The 15873-nt window shown below is 36.8% G+C and overlaps 1 protein-coding gene across 1 annotated transcript; it reads right to left on the bottom strand.

The window, feature by feature from the left end:
• LOC109846277 (probable protein phosphatase 2C 45) lies at nucleotides 13217–15584 on the bottom strand. The gene is made up of 6 exons (XM_020415498.1): nucleotides 15575–15584; nucleotides 15422–15474; nucleotides 14807–14888; nucleotides 14408–14512; nucleotides 14227–14318; nucleotides 13217–13366 (listed from the first exon to the last, which is right to left on the bottom strand). Exons 1-6 carry the CDS (start codon nucleotides 15582–15584, stop codon nucleotides 13217–13219), a joined length of 492 nt encoding a protein of 163 aa, XP_020271087.1.

The raw sequence follows: 15873 nt of genomic DNA, 5'->3' as shown, positions 1-15873 counted from the left end.
TGTTTGTCTAGTATTTGTATTTTTTTATTTATTATAGACAAACAACGTAGTTGGAGGATGGATGGATTGTACCATAACGATCATATCAAATGGAGGTTGGTGGAATAGTGGTTGAAGCTATGCAAATTCAAGTTGAAGATCCAAGTTCAAGCTTCATCCGCAAGATTACCAAGAAGAGCTTATTGAAGATCAAGATCTAGCTTGGGTAACTTAGTTTAGGTTTTATATTATGTGTGTTAAGTACCTTAAGCTCAATATCATATACACACACGTATTTGGTTTCTATGTGTATATATAGTTATATATATACATGCATGGTTTTGACTTTTCATGCTTTGGACATACTTGCAAAATACATGAGTTTTCACAAATGAAAATTTAATATGAGAAATTCTTTTTCTAACATGTTTGTTTTTATGTTTACAAACATTTCGCAAAGTTTCATCAAGTTTGGAATTGATTTGTTATGTTTAATGGAATTTACAAAATCATGTTTTTGTTCGTGCACATGTTCGTGCATGTTTTACAGAACAGATGAGTTTTCATAAATGGGAAGTGATATTTAAGAAATTCTTTCTTTAACATGTTTATCTACATGTTAGAAACTTCCCTCAAAATTTTACTATTTTTGGAGTTGATTTACTGTACCCAATTGATTTTACAAAATCGTGTATGTCAGCAGATTTTCAGAAACTGTATATCTGTGTTCAAATATTTATTTCTTCCAATTGGGAAAGTATTTTCCAGAAATTATTTCTCTAACATGTCATTCTACATGTATAGAATCTTTCCACAAAATTCCATAATTTTTGTAGCTGATTTACTATTTTTAATTGATTTTACATAGTCAGATACGCATATTTCCAGAATGCTGGAATTTGGGGTATTTTGGTCTTTTCAGCCTATAACGGCTAGTAACGGCTAGTTTTTGATATTTTCGATTTTTGGGGGTTTGTGGCTGGTTTAAGAGGCTATAAAAAGCCCTCAACTTTCATTATTTCTTATGGATGTTTAAGAGAGTTTTAAAAAGAGTTTTACAAGTTTGTTGAAGGGTTTTTAAGTTTGTTTCAAGAGTTTGTTTATGAAGAAAATTTCACAAGAGCTTGAGGAGATCATCTATTGGTGTTTGGACATCCAACTATTCTCCTTCTACCTCTTGATCTATTGAGAAGTTTTCTAACTCTTTTCTCTAGCAATTTTATTATTGATTTTCATATTCTTATTATTGCTAGTTTGCTATTTGAGTTAGATTTGATTTTATCTCATTGTTACACACACCCACTTGAGCTTATTGTACACGGCTAGGTCCAACACTTAGTGGGTGTAGAGTGTGATTGCAAGAGTGTGAGTTGTAGAGTTTTCGGTTAGCTAGAAAACCGAGTGTGTAGAAGAAGTTCCGGCTTCCAAACCGGATTGTGTTAGTGGATTTCTCCCCGAGAGTGGGGAGCGGAGACGTAGGACGGAAGGTCCGAACTCCGTGATCATATTGCTTGTTTGAGTGTGCTTTGGCGTTCATTCATTTTTATGTTCATATGTTATATCGCCATTGTCGTTAGCTCATTATCTATATCATCCAATATCTAGTTCATATTATTTACCATTGTGTTAGTTTATATATCCTTGCATATATATTTCATCATATAGGATATATCTTATTGTTCATATTGCTTATCCTAGCTTACATATATTGTTGTATTTCATACTTGCTAGGATAACTTGTTAATTAATTTTAATTAGCATATAATCGGATTAGATTAGCATAAGACCCTAATCACCCCCCTTTAGGGTCTAACAACTGCTACCCTAAGATTATTAACCCTGATCTCTATCATGCTAGTCTCTTGCTGGTGTACTGCGATAATTTTTCACTCTATGTCCGATCTTGTTATAATTGTATCATGTGTCCCGAATCATGCGCTGCTGCGACGCTATCAAATCATGTTGTGCTATCTTCTTATAATATCTTTGTTGCTGATGGTAAAAATCCTTACCCCACTGCTGGGGTCCTCTAGATCCCATAATAGGCCTCTTGTCCTTGTCATTGCCATCATGCTAGTCTTGATTTCGTAATTAACTATAGGTATTTCTCACTGTTTTAAGCAAACTAGCTCTAACTGCTTATCGAAGAAGTAAACAAAATTTTCCCAAATAAGTGATATTCACTGTCCCGACGAAAATCTAAAATCGTAGCTATCCTTTGCTGCTATTCTCCGGTGATATCCTCTGTGCTGAATATATTTAACCTCTGGTTTGGTACCGAGTCAACGTTAAGAAATTTTCACATATATCTTTTTATTTATAAGCTACATATGAATCTAGTGTGCCCTGCACTATAGTGTTCTCAGTGTCTGATATCCTTCCTATTCTTTCAGAGCCAAATCTCGTGCTATGCGGTTCTATCAACAACTAGTTGTGGTGATGATGAAATCATTGGTATTACCTCTTCATTAGGCATGACTGGTACAATTAGTGGTGGAACTCCAGAAAATGTAATGTGGCTTGCTATTCCCTCCTCGAGTGTTGCTAGTCTCTGTTTCTGCAAACGGTACCATAAAGTCGATCAAATACTGTGGATCCTGTTGCAGCTCGGACTCTGCTTGCTCAGCTCTCCGGATGCGAGTTTTATTTCGACCACATCCTCGTCCCAACATTTATAATATCGAGAGGAGAGTTTATGATCACAGTAAGTGAGATCACAAACATATATATATATATATATATATATATATATAATATTATATATAGGGAAAAGTGAATCTAAGGTGACACCCTAGCTCCCCCTAAGGATGCGGCTAGGAATCATATCATTTCTTTTTTTTTTTACGAATCCCTCTGTTGAACTTGATCTACACGTTCTTAAACGCCAAACACACTAATTTTAGGTGAACCCGTTGTGTTTTGACTATTCGTTGAGCCATGTAAAAAGTTCTATTCATTCGAACGTTTAAAATTGCGGCGAGTGGATAAAGGGTCAAAACAGCGACGAGTTCACCCCAAAAATTAGTGTGTTTGGTTTAAAGAATGTGTAAATTAAGTTCAACGGAGCGGATCATAAAAAAAAATTAGGAAATGATGTGATTTTAGGCCGCGTCCTTAGGTGGGAGCCTAGGGTGTCACCTTAGATTCACTTTTCCTATATATATATCTATATATATATATATATATATATATATATATATATATATATATATATAACGTATCACAACACGTGTTCATAACATATAGTATTCATGCAAATATTTTAAATCAACATAAAACAATTGTCATAATTTTTTTTTTTTTGAAATTTTAAGATATACACACATATCGTCCTCACTCATTCTAGGAATTCCTAACGGAATCTATACATGAATCCTAGGAAACTCTATCCTAGCTCCACAATTTGACACAGGAATGATCCTAAGGATGTTGAACTAGAGCTTTAATACCAACTGTGACATCCCAAGGTTCACACAAGGCTACAGTCTAAGGTGAAACCCTGATTGTCAAACCTGCCAAGCACCAAACACCATGCTACGACATATTTCACCGTCACAATCACTATCTTTCTAGTGAAAACAATAAATAGATGATGGTACAGACAGGCAAAAAAGAAATAGAACAATATCGAATGTACACAGAAGAAGCATATGAAATATCAATAATGAGCCCAACTAGGATGAAATAAATATATCTCTGAATCTGAACCGAATTTTAAATATAATGAGTCAAATAACCCCTAGAATAAGATCCAGATCCAGATCGATGAGTTGTTGTCTTAGGGCTTCATTCGACAGAGTCATTCTCTGTGGAGAGCACCGATCCTCTTTGTGAAGAAGAAGGACGAGAGTATGCGATTATGTATAGATTATCGTGAGTTGAACAATGTCACTATCCGTAATAGGTACCCATTACCGCGGATCGATGACTTGTTCGACCAGTTATAGGGAGCGTAGTGTTTCTCAAAGATAGATCTTTATTCCGGTTATCATCAGTTACGAGTTTGGGAGATGGATATTCCCAAGACCGCTTTCTTGACTCGATATGGGTCTTTCGAGTTTCTTGTCATACCATTTGGGCTAACCAATGCACCCGCAATATTTATGGATTTGATGAATCGGGTTTTTATCCTTATTTAAACTAGTTTATGATAGTCTTCATCGATGATATTCTTATCTACTCGATGTCGGAGACAGAGCACGAGCAGCATTTGGGGTTAGCATTGTAGATATTGAGAGAGCACCAGTTGTATGCTAAGTTTAGCAAGTGTGAATTCTGGTTATCAGATGTCAGATTCTTAGGCCATGTTATTAGCTGGGAGGGCATTGTAGTGGATCCGGCTAAGGTAGAAGCCGTACTTGATTGGGAACCACCTAAGATAGTTACCGAGATTCGTAGTTTTTCTGGCCTGGCAGGCTAATACAGAAAATTCATTCAGGACTTCTCGAGGATTTTCACACCACTTACACGCCTTACTAAGAAGGGTGTACAGTTCATTTAGAGCATAAAGTGCCAGAAGGCATTTGAGATATTAAAGACTAAGTTGACTTCAGCACCAGTTTTGGTTATTCCCAGCAGTGATAAGACTTTTGTTGTCTACACTGATGCATCCTTATCGGTTCTTAGCGGTGTATTGATGCAGACCCAAGAGTTGTAGCCTATATTTCGAGGCAGCTGAGGACTCATGAGCAGAATTATCCCATGCACGATTTGGAGCTAGCAGCAGTGGTCTTTTCACTGAAGGTGTGGAGAGATTATTTGTATGGAGTGCATTTTGAGTTATTCACAGATCACCAGAGTTTAAAGTATCTTTTCTCACAGAAAGAACTCAATCAGAGACAACGACAATGGGTAGAATTTATTAAGGATTATGAATTTGCTATTCAGTATCATCCGGGAAAGGCGAAGGTGGTAGTAGACGCGTTGAGCAGGAAACGTCGTCATGGACTAGCAGCTTTGAGGTGTTCACTACATTGGGATCTTTATACCCTCAGCCATTTTGATTTTAGGCCAGAGATTGACGGGAGCCGTGTGTTCTTTGGAGCGTTATCTGTACAACCATCTTAGAGAGATAGAGTAGTCGGAGCTCAGTTAGAGGATTCTTGGATTCAAACCCGCAAGGGGGAGATCTCCAAAGAACCCAAGGATGATTGGACTATTGGAGTAGATGGAGGCCTTGGGATGAAGGGCAAGATCGTTATGCCGAACAATCTACAGCTGAAGAGGGAACTTTTTGACGAAGCTCATCACAGCAGATATACAGTGCACCCAGGCACGACGAAAATGTACAAGGATCTGAAGAGGCATTTTTGGTAGAGTGGTATGCGCAAAGAGATTGCAGATTATGTGGCTATGTGTTATACCTGCCAACAAGTTAAGGCAGAACATCAGAGACCTGCAGGAACCCTACAGCCTTTACCCATGTTATACCTGCCAACAAGTTAAGGCAGAACATCAGAGACCTGCAGGAACCCTACAGCCTTTACCCATTCGCGAGTGGAAGTGAGCAGATATTTATATGGATTTCATAGTAGGGTTGCCCAAGTGAAGGAAAGGAAATGATTCTATTTGGGTTATAGTGGACAGATTGACTAAGTCCGCACATTTCTTTCCTGTGAGGACGACTCATACAACAGATATGTATGCGATGATTTTCATTCGGGAGATTGTTAGATTGCATGGAGTTCTGGAGACGATTGTAAAAGATCGGGGCTTAGTCTTCACATCTCATTTTTGGAGGAGTTTTCAGGATGCTTTTGGCAGTCAGTTGTCATTTAGCAGTATTTTCCACCCCTAGACAGATGGACAGATCGAGAGGGTGAATCAGATTTTAGAGGACATGTTGAGAGCGTGCATTATAGATTTTCAGGTTAGCTGGGAGGATCACATCCCACTGACCGAATTTGCATATAATAACAGTTATCAAGCTACTATCGAGATGGCACCGTATGAAGCTTTGTACAGGAGACCTTGCAGATCGCCTATATGTTGGGTAGAGCCAGAGGATAGTCTATTAATTCGAGAGCGCATTCTTGCAACACAGAGTCGGAAGAAGAGCTATGCAGATCAGCGGAGACGACCTTTAGAGTTCCAGGTCGGAGACTCAGTCATGTTAAAAGTATCACCGATGAAGGGCGTTTAGCGATTCGGTAGACGGGGGAAGCTTGCCCCGAGATATGTGGGTCCTTTCAGGATCATCGAGCGCATTGGATCTGTTTGTTACAGATTAGATATTCCAGCATCGATGTCAAGTGTACACGATGTCTTTCATGTCTCGATGCTTAAGAAGTATATGCGAGATGATGAACAACAGAGAGTGATTGACTAACCAGAGATTGAGATTCAGGATGATTTGACTACCGTAGAGGTACTGATATGCATACTTGCTAGAGAGAATAAAAAGCTTAGAAATAAAGTCATTCCATTAGTGAAGGTGCAGTGGAACCGGCAAGGAGCCGAAGAGATTTCTTGGGAGCGTGAGGAGGATGTTCATCGCGACTACTCGCACCTGTTTGAATAGGTATGATGTTAATATGCTTATATGACTTGATAGTTGTCATTATCTATGATTTTTTAGTCACATTTATATTTATCTTTAACACGAGAATGGGGATATTTTTACCTGATCCTTAATCAATTGAAGTATATGGTATATACATGAGGGTTTCCTTGTATGGATTATTTCGCTCGACGTACCAATTTTGTTTAGTTAAGGTAAGAATGTTTGCATTCTAGGTTGTTAACTTTAAATATCATTGTGCTAATGCTATGTGATGTGTGCAGAAGGAATTCTTAATATGAATTACACTTTCTTAATGTGTTTTCCCAGTTTTTGAGTTTTGAGATGCGACTGCGGAATTTCGAGGATGAAATCCTCTTAAGGGGGGTAAATGTAAAACCCTGATAATTTATGAATAATATAATTAATGTGTGATAAATTATGATATGTGGATATTTAGTATGATAAATATCATTTAATGGTATATGAGTATAATACCATGTGTTTATATATATATATATATATATATGAGTTTTTCACATTTTTCTCAGTTTTCCAAAGAACCCTAACAGCCACCAAAATCTCCCAAACCCTAGTTTGATTTCTTGGAGAACATTGGAGGCTTTCAAGTTGGGTTTTTGTTGATTCTTAGCTTTTGGAGTGGAGATCTCCTTCGACGTTGCTTTTAACATGTTTTCCTACAACCTCATACGAGTATCATCTCTGCTAATCCCCTCCTAGTTTTCAAAATATTTTTTTAGAGTTTTAAACATGTTTTGTAGAGGCTTAATGACTAGTTTATGAATAAAGTCAACTTTTTTTGTATTATATGTAAAGAGACTAGGCCTTTCTATGCTAAAAAGGTTGAGAACGATTTTTTACAGAACTATTTAAGACCTGAAGATGATTTTAAAACATGGTTAATCTAAAGAAAGGAGTTTGATTTGTTGTTTTGAACTTTTATGCATGTTTTAGGGTTTTAAATACAAATCTAATGCATAAAATCATGTTTATAGTTGTTGAGTTGTTTCCAGATGTTCATATCTGCTGTGACATGTTTATATACAAGTTTCATGAAGATTTAATCATGTTTGAATCACAAAAACATGACGTGAACATGACATACACGAAATAATTGAGAATCTGGAATTAGGGTTCACGATCGACCGTCACGGTCGACTGCGTGCAGGACAGAGACCTGGGTAGTCTCTGGAGCCCGTCGCGGTTGACCGCTATGGTCGACCGCTAGTCTGTTTGGCTGTGCATGTTTATATATTTTGGTTTTGGTTTGTCGAGCAGATTTCTCGACCTTATGATGATAGACTATGATATTAGTGATTTTTAAACACCTGGGAAGATGGTGAACTTCAGATGTGGTCACGCACACTGAGATTTTGTGCATGTATGCTAGATTGTGTTAGATTGACACACTTTCGACATGAGTTAATTTTATAAACACATATGAATAATGTTATTCTATACATATCCGGAAATAAGGAGATGAAACCTATTTACCGCAGAACGATTGAGTAAGAGTATTACAAAAGTATCGTCATTACACGTATCCGGAATAGGGAGATAATAAAACATATTGCCGTAGAGCGATTGAGTAAGAGCATTACGAGAGTATCGCTATACCATAAGATGATGCACACATAGATAATTAATCAGTTGTAAGCTTTACTTTCATGATAGATTGCCCGCGAGTAGGGTATTTCCTTTGAGATTGTGATACAACCGTTATGAACGGCAGATATTTTTGTTTTAGCAATTGTTGATATCCTCTTATGTTAGAGCAGATCACCCAGACGTAGTTTGAGATAAGATGATTATTCTTTATGTTGGAGATTGGGGTTTTTATCATTGGTAAATTTGTTTCTCATTCATAGAGAGTTATATAAATGATTTGATATATGTATGTACTGACTCTATTTTCTATATACTCCTACCCCTTCCCCTGGGGAGAGGTAGTGATGATCTCGTTAGCGCTTTGACGCTCGTTGTTTCCCCTCTTTCAGGCAGTGAGTCCGACGCATGGAGAGTCGCAGGTTGATGAGACATCTTAGTTATCTATTTAGTTATTTATTATATTTTGTAGTTATTGCAGAACTCCACATGTAGTTGATTATTTTTAGACTCTACATTGGTATTTTATTTCATAGAGTTGAGAGCTATTGTGAGACTTGGTTTATTTGACTCATTGTATTTGAGATTCAGTTCAGACTTAGTAAAATATCTACTTCATTCCAGTTGGGCTCATTATTAATATTTCTTATGCTTTATTTTGATTATTTACCTGTCTGTACCTTCATCTATTTATTGTTTCCACTAGAGAGATAGTGATTGTGATGGTGAAACATATCGTAGCATGGAGTTGGTGCTTCGTAGGTTTGACAATCCGGGTTTTACCTTGGACTGCAGCATTGTATGAACCCTGGGGCATCACACAAGTCCAGGAGTATCTTAATAAGAAATTTATCATGCTTAGTACTTCACCTTAGGGAGCACCGGTGGTGTTAGTGCCAATGTCGGACGACAGCCGAAGGATGTGTATTAACTACAGGGAGTTGAATCGGGTTACTATTAAAAATAAATACTCAATTCTCAGGATTTATGACCTTTTCGATCAGCTCGGGGAAGCTTGGTTATTTCCTAAGCTAGACCTCGAGTCAGGCTATCATCAGTTGAAGGTGAGGAAGGAAGACATACCTAAGATAGCATTCCGCACACGATACGGGCATTATGAGTTCCTAGTGATGTCGTTCGGAGTAAATAACGCTCTATCTACATTTATGAGCTCGATGAACAAGGTGTTTTCCCAGTATCTCGACCAGTTTGTGGTGGTGTTCAAATGACATTCTTGTATACTCTAAGACCAAGGAAGATCATACAAAGTATTTATGGATGGTGTTGGAAATCTTGCGGAAGGTTGATGTGGTGTTGAGATTAGATCCGCCTACATTTATGACAGAAGTATGAAGTTTATTAGGGATAGCTGGATCCTACAGGAAATTTATAAAGGATTTCATTTAGATTGTAGGACCACTTCCTAGGCTGACTCGAAAGGAGGTCAAGTTTGTGTGGACTCAGGACTATCAAGAAGCAATTGAGGGGTTGAATAAGAAGTTGATGACATCACCAGTTTTGACAATCCCGGATGAGTAAGGAGGATTTGTAGTGCACATAGATGCTTCTGGTTTTGGTTTAGGTTATGTTCTGATGCAACATGGGAAGGTAGTAGCTACCTGATTCATGATCTGGAATTAGCGACGGTTATATTTGAATTGAAGCTATGAAAGCACTACCTTTTAGGAAAAAGAGTGAAGGTGTACATAGATCATAAAATTTTAAAGTATATCTTCACTCAGAAGGAGATCAACATGAGACAATGGAGATGGTTAGAGCTTATGGCGTATTACGATCTTGATTTACAATATCACCCAGGACGAGTTAATATAGTACCAGATCATTTAAACTGGAAGCCTATGGCGGTGAGACATACCAGACAACGGGAGTTGCTAGCTGAGTTCTGGAGGATGAACATTGAGATTATATTGTCTGGAGCAGAGAGACAGTTGATGATTTTCATTTACAGTCAACTCTGGTAGATCGGATCAAGGCTACCCAGTTTCAGGATGCTCGGTACCAAAAATTTAAGAAACAAGTGGAGTCTGGGAGAGAACTGATCTAAATATACATGAGGATGGATCCTTATGATTCCGTTGTAGGTTGTGTGTGCCTAAGAGCGATGTTAGAAGAGAGTTGTTTGAGGAGGTGTATAGTTTAGTGCTTTCTATTCATCCAGGAGGCAAAAATATGTATCGAGACTTGAGAGAGCATTAATGATGGCCAGGAATAAAGATGGAGATAGCACGAGTAGAAGTGGGAAGTGAGAAGACTTAGCAATTGAGGATAGCTAGGTTATTGCAGCCCCTTCCTATTCCCGAGTGGAAGTGGGAGCATGTTACAATAGACTTTGCCACAGCTCTGCCGAGGAGCCAGAAGGGAAATAACATCGTATGGGTAGTAGTAGACCGAATCACTAAGTCGGCTTGCTTCATACCATTTCGAGTTGGACGGATGACGGAGAGTTTAGTGGAGCTGTACATGAGAGAGATAGTACGCTTGCATGGGGTACCGATTAGCATTATTTTTTATAGAGACACCCGATTTTATCACACTTTTGGAGGAGCTTGTAGAAGTATCTTGGAACTAGACTGAGTTATGGTACGGCTTAGCTCCCTCAGATAGATGGACAATCAGAGAGGACTATACAAATTCTGGAGGAGATGTTGTGGGCATGCATGCTGGATTTTAAGGGATCTTTGGAAGACCACTTACACTTGGTGGAGTTTTATTATAATAACAGTTATTAGGCCAGCATCCAAATAGCACCTTATGAGGCATTATATGGAAGAAAATGTAGATCTCCTACCTGTTGAGATGACTTGGGAGAGCGGCATCTACTAGGTCTTGAGATGATAGTGCAGACATTAGATAAGATAAAGATAATACGGGAGCGCTTTAGGTGAGCTCAGGATAGACAGAAGAGCTGGACTGATGCTAAGAGGAGACCTCTACAGTTTCAGGTTAGAGAGCATATTTTCTTGAGGATATCCCCAACCATAGGAGTGATCAGATTTGGTAGCCGCGAAAAGCTTAGTCCACGTTTCATAGATCCTTTTGAGATATTAGAGAGAGTAGGAGAGAAGGCTTACCGGCTAGCTTTACCTCCATAGTTGGAGGGAGTGTATGATGTGTTCCACGTATCACAGCTTTGATGATATGTGCAAGATGAAACCCACGTCCTAGACATTATAGAGCTTAAGATTGGGATGAACTTATCATAAGAGGAGCGACCAATGAAGATTTTGGATAGACAGGAGAAGGTCCTTAAGAATAGAACTATCTCGTTTGTCTTAGTATCTTGGGGACATCACGAACCTGGTGAGGCAACATGGGAGTGGGAGGACAACATTTGTCAACGATATACAAATCTCTTTGCTACAAGTGACTTTTAGTAAATTTCGAGGACGAATTTTCTTTTCTTAGGTGGGTAGGATGTAATAATCAATATTTTTTTATGCAAGGTCTTATATAGGAAGCCCACGTGAAATAGAATTGAAAAAAAATAAAAAAATAAAAAAAATAAAACAAACAATGCAAATTTCGTAAGGCCCATTACTAAACTAGCAAGCCCAATTTGTGCACTTCACCTTCTGCAGGGGATGGTTACGATTTCTTGTGAGATTGGTGAATCGTTATGTTTTCTAGAAATTTTGCCCAACAAATCTTCGTGAATTCATCGTCCCACATCCAATCATGAGATCCCTATAGTTTTTGTTACAACTATTTTTTTCCCCTAATTAAACTTAGTTTTAGGGATTCTAAAAAAATCTTAACCTTTCCTTATATATATCTTCTCACCTCTTCGTTCCTCGAACCCGCAGAGGCAAAAAAATGAAAAAAAAGAAGGAAAACCCAACAGAGAACAAGAGAAGGAGAGGGAGTAGATTTAGATTTTCTTTTGGATTTGAGGTTCATAGTCTTTTCTGACAAATTGACAAGCATTTTTTTCCTTAATTATTATTATTATTATTATTATTATTATTATTATTGATTTTCCTTCGTACAAGCATTTTTTTCCTTTCACTCGTTATTTTTTTCATGATCTTAATATTTTGTTTGTTATTAGTACTATTACTTTCATGTAAGATTTTTTTCTTTTATTATAAAATCTTGATTAATTTGATTGATTTGATTAATATGATATGTGATTATTCACTGTACATATGTCTTGATGAAATATATTGATGTGAATGATCTAGATTAGATCTATTAGCGTTATTTGATCTTTTATTTACATAAACAAATCCATGCTTACTTTGATTGATATGGCGTACAGTTATTGCAATCATAATTTGTTATTTATTTAGTTTGATAATGGAATCTATGTGAGTAGATAGTTGTAAATTTCTCAATTGTTATATCATTAATTTACTTATTTTATACATATTTTTCATTGCCTTGTCGCAATAGCAAAGAAGTTCACTGCTAAAAAACTAGGCATCCTAGACAGAAAAATCCGTCTAGGATACACAGAATTCCGTCTAGGATGTGTATCCTAGACGGAATTCCATCTAGAATACCCGTCTAGTTTATTTCCGTCTAGGATGTAGTATTCTAGACGAAAATTTCGTCTAGAATACATCCTAGACGGAATTCAAAACCGTCTAGAATACATTCTAGACGGATTATTCTAGACGGAATTTCCGTCTAGAATAATACATTCTAGACGGAAAAGAATTCCGTCTAGAATGAGTATTCTAGACGGAAATTTCCGTCTAGAATACTCATTCTAGATGAAAATTGATTTTTTTTAAAGGTATTCTAGACGGAATTTGAGCATCCTAGACGGAATTTTCGTCTAGGATACTATGCTACAGTAAGTTTTTTTTTCAGAATCTACGTTGAATCCATGTACACAATATTAAACAACAAAAAATTATATTGATATCCAACACAATTTAATTATATTCCAATATCAAATCAAATTATATTCAAATAATACATTCATCAAAATACTAGAAAAAATTGTTTACAAACTCATCATCATCACCACTCTTCTTATTAAGCCCAAGCCTAATCTTCCTTGTCTCTTCCTCTTCAACGTCTTCCTCGCCTTTGTCAGAATGATCGCATGTATCTTCCTTGCATGTGAATTAATGCCTTCGGGAACTACAGAAGGCAATGTGCTCCATAACAACGAACAAAATGCCAATCTGCGAAAATGATCTGAGATGAAGCATATACCTCATTTGTAACAATGTCCCACAGGCCATCACTTGCAAGAATGAGAAATTCCTGCGAGCCATCAATGATCTCCTCCTGTAGTACAAGATGAATAGGAATAAGAAAAATACTAGTGTTTAAAGAAATTAATTTCCAAATTAAGCTTGATAGTATAACACACCAATTTTGTCACGTTAGTCCAAAACCTAAGCGTGGAATATATGCCTTAATTCTTCTAAATCAAATACCCTATGTAGCTGTAATAAGAAACAACGAATTGATTATATTATCACATAAATAACAAATACAAGTCGTATAAAATAGTTTAAATCAGGGGTAAAACTTTGGGGGCAAGAAACAAGGAAAGTCACTCCATACAAGAAGAATTAAATAAAAAGTAAAGCACCATAACAAATCAACAACTTTATAATAACATAGGTAGCTTAGATTACAAATGCTTCGTAAACAGCTGGCAATGCCAGAAAAAAAAAATCTTTGCTAAATTGTACTTCAGGGAATCAGATACACAAGTCATTTTAAGTATTACATGAAATTAACCTGTAATTCATGATTAATAAATTGGGTTTTAGATAATAATCCAGAGAAGGAAGGAAGGCAATCAAGGCATGCACACATATTTGATATTCCCTTTAGCGGATAGCTGTATATTCACCCTGCAGTGGTTAAGTAAAATATCAATGGTTTTGCTTCTTGGCTTCATAAGCTTAAATTGTTATTGATAGATATACAAAATTCTGAGGGATTTCCCTTATTTTCTATAATTTCCTTGGAAGGAACTTTGCACCAAAATAGCAGAAAACCATACAAATTATCAGGCAAGTAGACCAAATAATGTGAAAGTTGGATGCTCTTGATATGAGCATGCATTCTGGTGAGAAGAGACCAAAGAAAAGAATGAATTATCATGTCACAATTATCAAAGATAAGAGCCGAACCTGAATTTCTGGATCAGCAACAACATACTGCTTTAATAATATATCGCCAAATTCACGGGAAACAGCAAGAACACCACCAACACGCCATGTTCCTGCCAAACTCACAGTCAGTAACAAAAATTAAGAATAAAAAAATCTAAACATGAAAGGAAAAAATCATGCAGAAAGGGACATTAATTACCTGCCCACGTCACAAAACCCCCAGCATCCTCAATTCTTTGGCGCTCATCAGTTTGATCAGGCTTGTGATCTCTCGAAACAGCTATAGCTGGAAAGACGAGGCATGCTCCTCAATGAGCCTTCTTATCTCATTGATGAAACTGGATCAATTTCCTAGAGCTAACATTACTCACTTTGTTATTGGATAAATGACAATCTTATAAAACTAATAATCGAATTTATGGTTTAAGTGAACATTCATCACAGTAAATAAACACATTCAATAAGCAACCCCCCTCACCCCAAAGGCTTGCCATCTCGGATCCTTGCATAAAAAAATCAAAAGGCAACAAGCACAAAGATCGATTGACAAAGAGACATACAAGAAAGGATCAATATTCTTCTTTTACTAACAAGAGACCATAATTTCCATTTGTTCCCTGTTTCAAAGTACCAAACCCCTCCTTTCTTAAAACATTAAAGAGAACATTTTCATTATAAACCTAAAGATCAAAAACATAGAACCAGAACAATTACCATAACCCAAACACACATTTCCATAGCGATCAAAAACAAAAATAGTAACCAAACCCTAGCATGGACCAAATAGAGCAGTTTCGGCTATTAATGAAATGCACATTATATACCCTCTAGAGCTACCCCCAATTTATAAAAAAAAATTCGAATTTTTTGGCACAGACTGCACTTTGTCCCTTAAATCACCCTGAGAACATGTACGGAGAAATGTAAACTAGTATTGCCCGCAAAACCCATTCGACTCAAAATTCGAAAAGCATTAACCAAATAACTTGTAGGACAAACCCTTCATAAACCCCTTCAATCCAAGTCTTTGGTTTAGCCACTAAGCCCATGTACAGAACTCTTTTCATTTCTCTCAGAGGACTTATTCGGACGATAACCTGCTTCTTTTTTTTATTTATGACAGATAATATAAACATGGATGGATATTAATTTCTACTGACAGTACTAAGAGCATAAAATATGGAAATTGCGACAGCTGAAAAAAGTTACAAACAAGTGAAAGAATTATCAAACTCAAAAAGAAATTGTGGTCATCACCAGTTGCAGCTACATAGGAGTAGCTAAAATATTAAGTTGACAAATATGAAACACAAAACACTAGGTAATTCCACATAGTTAACTCATAATTACTTCGAATAACAATTACCATCTTCCATGGATTCCTGCCTTATAGTAGAGCATAGTAAAATTGCAAATTTCTAGCATAAAGAATCAGCAAGCAAAAAATTAACGGATTGAAGATTACCTGTAACTTTGTTAGACGAGACTTTACATTGTTTATAAATACATCATGACCTTGCAGTACATCTTCACAACTAAAATCCCCATATGCTTTTATCTCTTTTGTGGTCATAGGAGTTTCTCCCGTCTGTTGTATGCTAAATGTCAGTTCACTGAACAATAATCTAAAGATGAAAGCAAAAAATAGTTTCTTCCCCTCTTTTC

The sequence above is a fragment of the Asparagus officinalis genome, chromosome 6 (genome assembly GCF_001876935.1).
Source record: "Asparagus officinalis chromosome 6, Aspof.V1, whole genome shotgun sequence".
In the NCBI taxonomy this organism is placed as follows: domain Eukaryota; kingdom Viridiplantae; phylum Streptophyta; class Magnoliopsida; order Asparagales; family Asparagaceae; genus Asparagus; species Asparagus officinalis.
Note: the sequence above shows the minus strand (reverse complement) of the source record. Positions and strands in the feature narration are given on the sequence as shown.

Bases quoted from the DNA above. Each gene is read 5' to 3' on its own strand.
- LOC109846277 (XM_020415498.1), bottom strand. The intron at 14,889-15,421 runs GTTTGTAACTTT...TTTGATCTTTAG, and splicing joins GTTTGATAATTCTTTCACTT to GTTTATAATGAAAATGTTCT. The intron at 13,367-14,226 runs GTTCGGCTCTTA...CTTGTACTACAG, and splicing joins TTGCTGATCCAGAAATTCAG to GAGGAGATCATTGATGGCTC.